Below are 8,988 nucleotides of genomic sequence, written 5' to 3'. Positions count from 1 at the left end.
TGAGGTGGCTTGCTCAGGCCCCGCCTCTCCAAAGCTTGACCCCTCCCTCAACCAGCCTCTTCTGAGGGGCCCTACGGCCCCGCCTCCCCCAGAGCCCGCTTGCGCCTGCGCAGTGTGAGTCTCCAGCCCCTCCCAACAGGCCCACCTCTGCGCCTGCGCGCCTTCACTGCCTCCACTGCCTGAGCCTGGCTGTACGGCCCCTCCCTTTTGCAGTTTCTGTGTGGCGCCGCTTTTGCTTTTTATACAGCAATGTCTAATAAATATAAGAACAATAAATAAGAATAATTAGCAACAATGATAATTACATCTGGAATTTACAAGCGCTTTTTATCAATGCTTTGTGTATGTTAAATAACATAATCCACAATTTAAACTTGACAGTGGATTATGAAAGGTGCTTCTGAGCGTACATGGCTGGTGCCTCTAAGGGCAATCCAGCTATATGTTTTTACTACAAATGAAAAACAAATTGTTTTAAATACTTTTAAGGTTTTTTGAGACACTAATGGACATTTATGGTGGCTTACTGGAATAGGTTTCTTTGGTGGATACAAAATAAGAAACCATTTAAAGTGTGTTTCCTAAGAGTTTAGTGGCTTTTTGGCTTTGTTGGCGTTGGAGCAAGGATGAGGTGTTTATCTGTATGCCTGTGGAGCTGGTTTTTTTTTTCTTGGAACCTTAGGGGATTAGCGCTGGCTAACTTGCCTACATATTTATTAACTGTGCCTGGCACATGGTAGGCATTCATTAAGTATGTGTTAAATGACCAGAGTAAATTGGTTTATTCAGTGCCTTCTTGGGTGTCTGCAGGTGTTTTTCTTGTTTCTTTTCAGTGGTGCTTTGCTGTACTGGATTGTCCAAGGCATTGCTAGCCTTATTTCTCACACTTAATAGGATCTTAAAAAAAAGAAGTGTGTGTATGTATATATATACTTTAAACTCCAATAATGTAAGCTGTAATTATAATAAAAGACATTTTAATTTAAAGTATTCATAAGAAATTGCTTTTTTAAAACTAAAAGCAAAGCTAATTATTAAATTTGGGGTGACTGGATTACTTACATAATTGTCATTTAAAATTTGTAAAATTTTAGGGATTTGTATAATGTTACAATATACAGATTTGAGCATTTCAGCTGGCATCATTAAACTGTTTTTATTAAACCAATTTATGCCTTACTTTTAGTCAGATATACCATGTTTATATTTCTAACTAAATGAAGAACTTTGAAAACTTATTTATCTTGATACTTATTTATACTTATAATTACAGCNGAGATTCTGTATCTGCATTTTTTTAAAGTTCAAGATAATGGTAAAAATGTACATATTAATATAATTTGCATTTAACAAATAGTACACATAGTACTAAAAAAGAAATTGGAAGTTTTGAAAATGTAAAGCAATTAAGAGTTGATTACTGAAGTGTCATTTTCTAATGAGATGTTTAATGTGTGACAGTTTTTGGCTGCTATTATTCTTTGATGTGTTTGGGGAACAGAAGTTTTTAGAAGTCATCCTGAATAGTCAAAGATGAATCAAATGTATTTAATTTCTATATAGACTAGCACTGAATACTTCTTCATTGTAAAGGTGACTCTGTCTCACGTGGCTTGGCTTTATGCTGTATATCCTTTCAGGTATTCCTAAAACCTGACCCCAACTCCCCAGTACAGTCCCTAGTAAGGGAGGGGGGAGGGGTTAAGGAGCCATAGTTCTGTAATTCAAATCAAGTCACAATGCTCCTGTTTCCTATGTTAACTGGTGCTCTAGTTGCTATTTAAATATTTTAAACTTTATTTACACCAAGGTTAACCTGCCTGCCCACGATCCTATCACTTTTAAAGTTGAAATCACTCTTCTCTGGGCAGTCACCTCCTTTAAGATTTAGAACCCCACCCCAAAATCTAAAACCTGAAACCTGATCTTGGTAAAGGTCAGGGGTCTCAAACTGGTGACCTTGCAGGCCAAATAAGACCCTTAATTTGACCAGCACTGAAATAAAAATTTCTTAGAGATTGAATGTCTTTGGGGGGGGATGCATCCCCAAATTACAGTGACAGCCCCCTCCTTACTGTGTTAACTTCAGTTCCTTTTCACTTTTTGGTACCTTCCTGTCTACCAAAAGCATTTGAATTTTAAACCTTATTGTATCTTCTGATTCCCTAAACAATACAATGATTGTTTGCTGATTTCTGAACGAGTTGTTATATCTGTCCTATTATTGTATTTTGCAGGTGTTAAAACCAGATGTGGGCCTCAATAAAGCTCATTTCAGTGACTGTGATTGACATGTAGCGTGTTAACCTTCCTGACCTAGGTCAGGCAGCGGCTGGGCCATGTTCTGAATGCCTTTCTTTAAGTTTTGAAAGTATTGTCTAGATGACAGAAGTGGCACCCAAGTCATGTGACTTGTGCTTATTAGTTGTTCTTTAATGGGACATTAAAACTCTTTAATTTTTAAATAAAAAGTCCACTATTTTGTGACCTTATATGCTGAGTGTCACCAAAACAATTATTTCCAAGGAGTTGGAAATGAAACAGTGTCGCAGATTATGATGTGTTAATTGCATCTTCTATTTTTTCCTAAAACTTTAGAGTATTTAAAATATTTTATCTTAAATGTCAATTAAAACTATTAAAAAGCCATGGTAATTCTGTCCCTTAAAGATTCTGCTTGGGGGAAAAAAATGATTCTGCCTGCTATATAGCCATTCCTTGGAGTAGGGAGGGGAAGGGCAGGGGAGGGGTCTAAGTGTTATGAGGGGTCTTAGGGAAGGAGAAGGCAGGGTATTTCTCTACACCCAGGGTCAAGGCTGAAGTGTACAGTCATCATGTTTGATTACCACCAGCTTTTTTTTCTTCTGCCCTATTGACTGAAATGTTAGCTATTTTTCACCTAACTTCTTTGAATAACATATGTTTATCTTTGTGGGTTGTAAATAATATGATTAATTTAGTGTCCATTTTGCCTTGATGAGTCAGAGAAACAGGTGGCCAGGACTGCCAAGTTAAAATTGTAGTGAATGGGCAGTCTGCCTGCTTCATATATTATATTTTTAAACTTTTGAGCACTTTCCTAAAGTTTTCCAAATATGAGAACTTAATGATCTTTTTAAAATCATTAAGAAGTTTTTAAAAATTACTCTAAATGCACTTAGCCCTATTTTTAGGAAATACATAGGCACTGTAACTGTAGGATCATTCATTGTATGTGTGATTTATTGTCAACCATACCCATAATTAGGACCTTTAATCCTCCAACTCCCCCCCCCACCCCCCATGCCCTATACCTCCACGCACCATCTAGGAGTGCAGCCCTATATTCCTCTAAATTACAAACTTCTACATAGAGCTGTGCTGACAAATTTTGTTTAAAAACCAGAAATTGCAGACTGGTGACCTAAAAGTCAAATGAGAGACCCTGGATTTGTTCAACCTACAATGTATACAAAAATAATAATGTCTTTAGGTGGGAAATGCATGCCTAGAAAATTAACTTTCTGTTTTCTTATTAATAACTTTATTGATATTAGCTAACAGTTATTAAGTATTCACACTGTGCCTTACCTGCATTATTTAATTAAATCTATATTGTAAGTTTGAGGTATACTATCCTTGGACTTCTTTGAGCGTCTCATTTGATAGCTCAGCTCCTCCTTAGGAGCATTAATTAATACTTGTTGATTGCATAAGGAGGGAAACTGATATACACATGTTGCTGCTCAGTGCCACTTCTGTCCCATAGGAAATTCTCTTTGGGAAGTCAAATTGTGGTCAGAAAGGAATTTAGATAATCCTGTGGGTTTTGTGGCAGTTGTTGTTGTTTGTTTTGATAATCAGTTACCTTCTGCAAGGAGGTAGACCAGGGTTATGACAGTTGGCCAAAGTGCCCCGTACCCCCAGGGTTGATGAATACAGGTGTTATGATTTTTATCCCCCACTTTTTTTTTTGGCTGGAATAACTTGTCTAATAACATTTATCATTTTGACTTTACTTTGTGGTTTTATTCGGGGTCCATCTTTGACTTGAAAGTTTTCCACTGTGCTCTCTTGATATAAAGTTATTTGTTTACAATGTCTCCTTGTTCTTTTATAGTCCGTGAAGGTAAACTTGTTGTTGATATAGTTATGTGTTGTTGAATCATAACGAACAGGTGACATTTGAGGAGGAAAAGGTCATTTGGACTTTTAAAAAGTTGGGTGCTTTTTGTTATGCATTGTTTAACTTATTGTTTAATTGATTAATTTCTTTCTCCCCTTTGGAGGGCTTGCATTTCTTTATTAATTATTGATGTAAACAACTAGAGCAAAGAGATACTTTAAATACTCATGTATTTAAAGTATTTTGGGCGGAATACTTTAAATACTCATGTATTTAAAGTATTTTGGGGGGAATACTTTAAGTACTCATGTATTTAAAGTATTTTGGTGGACACCTTAAAATCTTTTTTGTAATGTGCTGCTTTGAATGTATAAATTAAATTTGTGCTTTTATCTTCCTTTACAGAAACAAAAAGCTTTTGAAAACAAAAAGAAGAAAGGGTGGAAGAGGAGGCCAGGATCCAGGCCTCCATCCCCACAGGAGCGAGGCTACACCTGGGAGGTCTCCTCCCACTCCAGCTCTCACCCTGGGGCCCGACTGCCCACCTCCTCCTCCTCCTCCTCCCCCCAACGGCCCTTCCTCCTCCTCTTCCTCTTGCTCCTCCTCCTCTTCTTCTTCTTCCTCCTCGCGCAGCGGCCAAAGAGGCCAGTACATCCCCAACCTGGCCGAACGAAGGCGCGACGATCTCTCTGAAGAGATCAACAACCTCAGAGAGAAGGTCATGAAGCAGTCGGAGGAAAACAACAACCTGCAGAACCAGGTGCAGAAACTCACAGAGGAGAACACCTCCCTCCGGGAGCAAGTGGAGCCCGCCCCTCAGGATGAGGAGGACGACCTCGAGCTCCGAGGTGCTGCGGCTGCAGCTGCCCCGCCCACTCCCGTAGAGGAAGAGTGCCCAGATGACCTTCCCGAGAAGTTTGACGGCAACCCAGACATGCTGGTTCCTTTCATGGCCCAGTGCCAGCTCTTCATGGAAAAGAGCACCCGAGATTTCTCAGTCGATCGCGTCCGCGTCTGCTTTGTGACCAGCATGATGACCGGCCGTGCCGCCCGCTGGGCCTCCGCGAAGCTGGAGCGATCCCACTACCTGATGCACAACTACCCAGCCTTCATGACCGAGATGAAGCACGTCTTTGAAGACCCTCAGAGGCGGGAGGCTGCCAAACGCAAGATCAGACGTCTGCGCCAAGGCATGGGGTCCGTCATCGACTACTCCAACGCCTTCCAGATGATTGCCCAGGACCTGGATTGGAACGAGCCCGCCCTGATTGACCAGTACCACGAGGGCCTCAGCGACCACATCCAGGCGGAGCTGTCACGCCTTGAAGTGGCCAAGTCGCTGTCCGCACTGATAGGCCAGTNCGCGGCGCGCAAGCCACGCTCCCCGCCGCGCGCCCTCATGCTGCCGCACATCACCAACCACCACCAGGTAGATCCCACCGAGCCTGTGGGAGGTGCCCGCATGCGCCTGACCCAGGAAGAAAAAGAACGACGCAGAAAGCTGAACCTGTGCCTCTACTGTGGGAATGGAGGTCACTACGCCGACAACTGTCCTGCCAAGGCCTCAAAGGCTTCGCCGGCGGGAAACTCCCCGGCCCCGCTGTAGAGGGACCTTCAGCGACCGGGCCAGAATTAATAAGGTCCCCACAAGATGATGCTTCATCTCCACACTTGCAAGTGATGCTCCAGATTCATCTCCCGGGCAGACACACCCTGTTCGTCCGAGCCATGATCGATTCTGGTGCTTCTGGCAACTTCATAGATCACGAGTACGTTGCCCAAAATGGAATTCCTCTGAGAGTCAAGGACTGGCCGATACTTGTAGAAGCAATTGACGGACGTCCCATAGCATCGGGCCCCGTCGTCCACGAAACACATGACCTGATCGTCGACCTGGGAGATCACCGCGAGGTGCTGTCCTTCGATGTGACTCAGTCTCCGTTCTTCCCCGTCGTCCTCGGGGTGCGCTGGCTGAGCACCCACGACCCCAACATCACGTGGAGCACCCGATCTATCGTCTTTGATTCTGAGTATTGCCGATACCACTGCCGGATGTACTCTCCCATCCCACCGTCGCTCCCCCCACCAGCACAGCCGTCCTTCTACTACCCGGTGGATGGATACAGAGTTTACCAACCAGTGAGGTACTACTATGTCCAGAACGTGTACACTCCAGTGGATGAAAACGTCTACCCAGATCACCGTCTGGTTGACCCCACCATAGAAATGATTCCTGGAGCACACAGTATTCCCAGCGGACACGTGTACTCCCTGTCCGAGCCTGAAATGGCAGCTCTGCGAGATTTCGTGGCCAGAAACGTGAAAGATGGGCTGATTACCCCAACAATCGCCCCCAATGGAGCCCAAGTTCTCCAGGTGAAAAGGGGGTGGAAACTGCAAGTTTCCTACGACTGCCGAGCTCCCAACAACTTCACCATTCAGAATCAGTATCCTCGACTCTCTATTCCAAACTTGGATGACCAGGCTCACCTGGCAACGTATACTGAATACGTACCTCAAATACCTGGCTACCAAACATACCCCACATATGCCACGTACCCGACCTACCCAGTAGGATTCGCCTGGTACCCAGTGGGGCGAGATGGACATGGGCGATCGCTCTATGTCCCCGTGATGATTACCTGGAATCCGCATTGGTACCGCCAGCCGCCGGTACCCCAGTATCCGCCGCCGCAGCCGCCACCACCTCCTCCGCCGCCTCCGCCGCCGCCGTCTTACAGCACCATGTAAACACTTGTCGTGTCCTTCAAGGTCTCTGCCCCCAGATTTACTCCTGTGCAGCTTCTCAATCAATGACTGTGTGCTAAATTGGGCTACTGCATCTTCAGGCCAGACTTGAGGCATAGTCCTCTCTGAAACGGCTACAGAAAGGTCAGGGCCACCCTGGACTGGCACACATCCTGAAAAGCACCAAAAGAGGGACAGAGTATTTACCAACAAATTATCTCCCAGTTTTCCACCTTAACTGCCAATTTAACTAAAATTCGTTGAAAGCTCTGTCACCGTCTGAATTAATAGGCTGCCAGATTCCACCTTTAACATTAACAGAGAAGCTGATGCAAACACAGGAAATGCTGATTTCTCAAAGGAGGGGGAGATACAGAGGAGGAGGAGGAGGACATGACTTTTCTTGCAGTTTCGGTACTCTCTTTACATCATCGGAGGACCGACGCCTTATTAAGGAAGCCAGAATTGTTGGTGCAGTGTAAAATGGCTTCCGTGATCTTTTTGCTGCACCCTTAGAAACTTCACCGTCTTCAAACTCCACATTCATGGTTCCGTTAATTCTCAAGGAGCAGCATCTCGACCGGTTCTCCCAGGAGCAGGAAAACCCCTGCAACAGAAACACCTCAGGCCTCAGAAGGAAGTGCTCTCTTAGAAGGGACTCTTGCATGTTGAGAGTGTGCCTTCACACCCTGGTGCAAATCACATGTACCCAAGGACTGTGGCTTTCTCACAACACCTTACCATCATCATGCCAGTAATGGCTTCCACGAAATGTTAAACCTGGTAATTAGAGACTGTTGGTGACTACGTTTCAGTCATGCATGAGGGTTAACGAGTAGCAAATCAAAAGGACTCCTAACCCATACCCGCCTCTTAAGAGACTGAGTTAATGTTACCAACTTGTCCTGGTCCATCAGAAGAAATTTCATGAGCGTTGTTAAGTTAAGGCTGAAAGAACATCACCTGAGGTCTTGGAAGCATCTCTCCATGTGTTTGCCTCCATTTGCATCTGGGCATTTCATCAGCAGTCCCCTCACTAGACTATAGCATTAGGATGCTTAGAGAGGGGACGTGAATTTAGCACCCAGACCCACACTCCTATGCCTGCGAGAGATATCTTTGAAGAAGGATTGAGGCACTGGACGTGGTCTTGGAAGATACAGACTTCTTTTTGAGCTTAAATCCGGAGGGTGACCTGATGGGTAACCACTTTGACAGGATCAAAAGTTCACAGGACGGAAAGCGGTCCCCTCTAGGGGATGGAGAAGATAATAAACTGCCAAGGAATGAAAGGCCTCGAAGCAACTCAAATGACTCAAAGCAACAGACAACACAAGCGTTGTCTTTAATCCAGTGATGACGTCTAGTCTCCTGGATGCTTTGTGCTAACCTGGGACTGCCTGACTTCTTTAGCCTGGTCTTTTGCTACTACCTTGAACTGTTTGTCTAACCTCTCTCTTTCTGTTTAATTCTTTACTACTGCCATTAACCCTGCTGCAGGATTTGTGTCATCTTTCCTGCCTGGTTGCTGAGACTGCATTTTGTTGCCATGCACGAAGGAGAAAGAGGCAGGCTCCGAGGGGCATGTGTTTCAATACACAACGTCCAATTGCCAAAACACAGTGTGAGCAGTAGACCGCATGGTATATATTTCAAATTGTTTATCATGAAGAGGAGTCCAACGGTGAAGTTTCATTTTTCATCAACATCATCTTTCATACATTCATTATCACCCCCTCCCCTTATCTTTGCATGCTTAAATACTTAAAAGTTTTAGCTGTAGGTTAGTGGTGTCTTTTAACAGTGTTTTAAAGTGGTGACTGCTTTCAGAAGTTATTTCCATTGAATTACAAAATTCTATCCAATTCTTACCGTTAAACTAATTAAAATTGATAAGTTAACATAGTATAAAGTATTTTGTTACTGTGAACTTCTCTTACAACACTGTGAATGAGAGGCTCCTCAGAACTGGAGTATTTGTAGAATAGTTTATCCCGTTCACCTTTAATCTGCTATTTTAACATCCTATATAACTTCAATTTTATCAATTGGGCCTTTAACAAATCACACAAAAAGATCTACAAATTTGGAGGAGATACCTAATTTGGCTATTTAATTCCAAAAACGTTCGCGCG

The 8,988-nt window shown here is 43.6% G+C and overlaps 1 protein-coding gene across 1 annotated transcript in view; it reads left to right on the top strand.

Annotated features, from left to right (window-relative positions):
* The window catches only part of PEG10 (paternally expressed 10), a 10,649-nt gene extending 1,667 nt beyond the window's left edge, over positions 1-8,982 (top strand). Inside the window, 2 exon segments of the mRNA XM_077765385.1 lie at positions 4,511-5,682; positions 5,685-8,982. Of these exon segments, the coding sequence (XP_077621511.1) occupies positions 4,511-5,682; positions 5,685-6,856 (2,344 nt within the window). The 3' untranslated portion in view covers positions 6,857-8,982.
* The last annotated feature ends 6 nt before the right edge of the window (positions 8,983-8,988 follow it).

Source organism: Crocuta crocuta, unplaced genomic scaffold (assembly GCF_008692635.1).
Source record: "Crocuta crocuta isolate KB4526 unplaced genomic scaffold, BGI_CrCroc_1.0 scaffold14, whole genome shotgun sequence".
Classification (NCBI taxonomy): Eukaryota; Metazoa; Chordata; class Mammalia; order Carnivora; family Hyaenidae; genus Crocuta; species Crocuta crocuta.
Note: the sequence above shows the minus strand (reverse complement) of the source record. Positions and strands in the feature narration are given on the sequence as shown.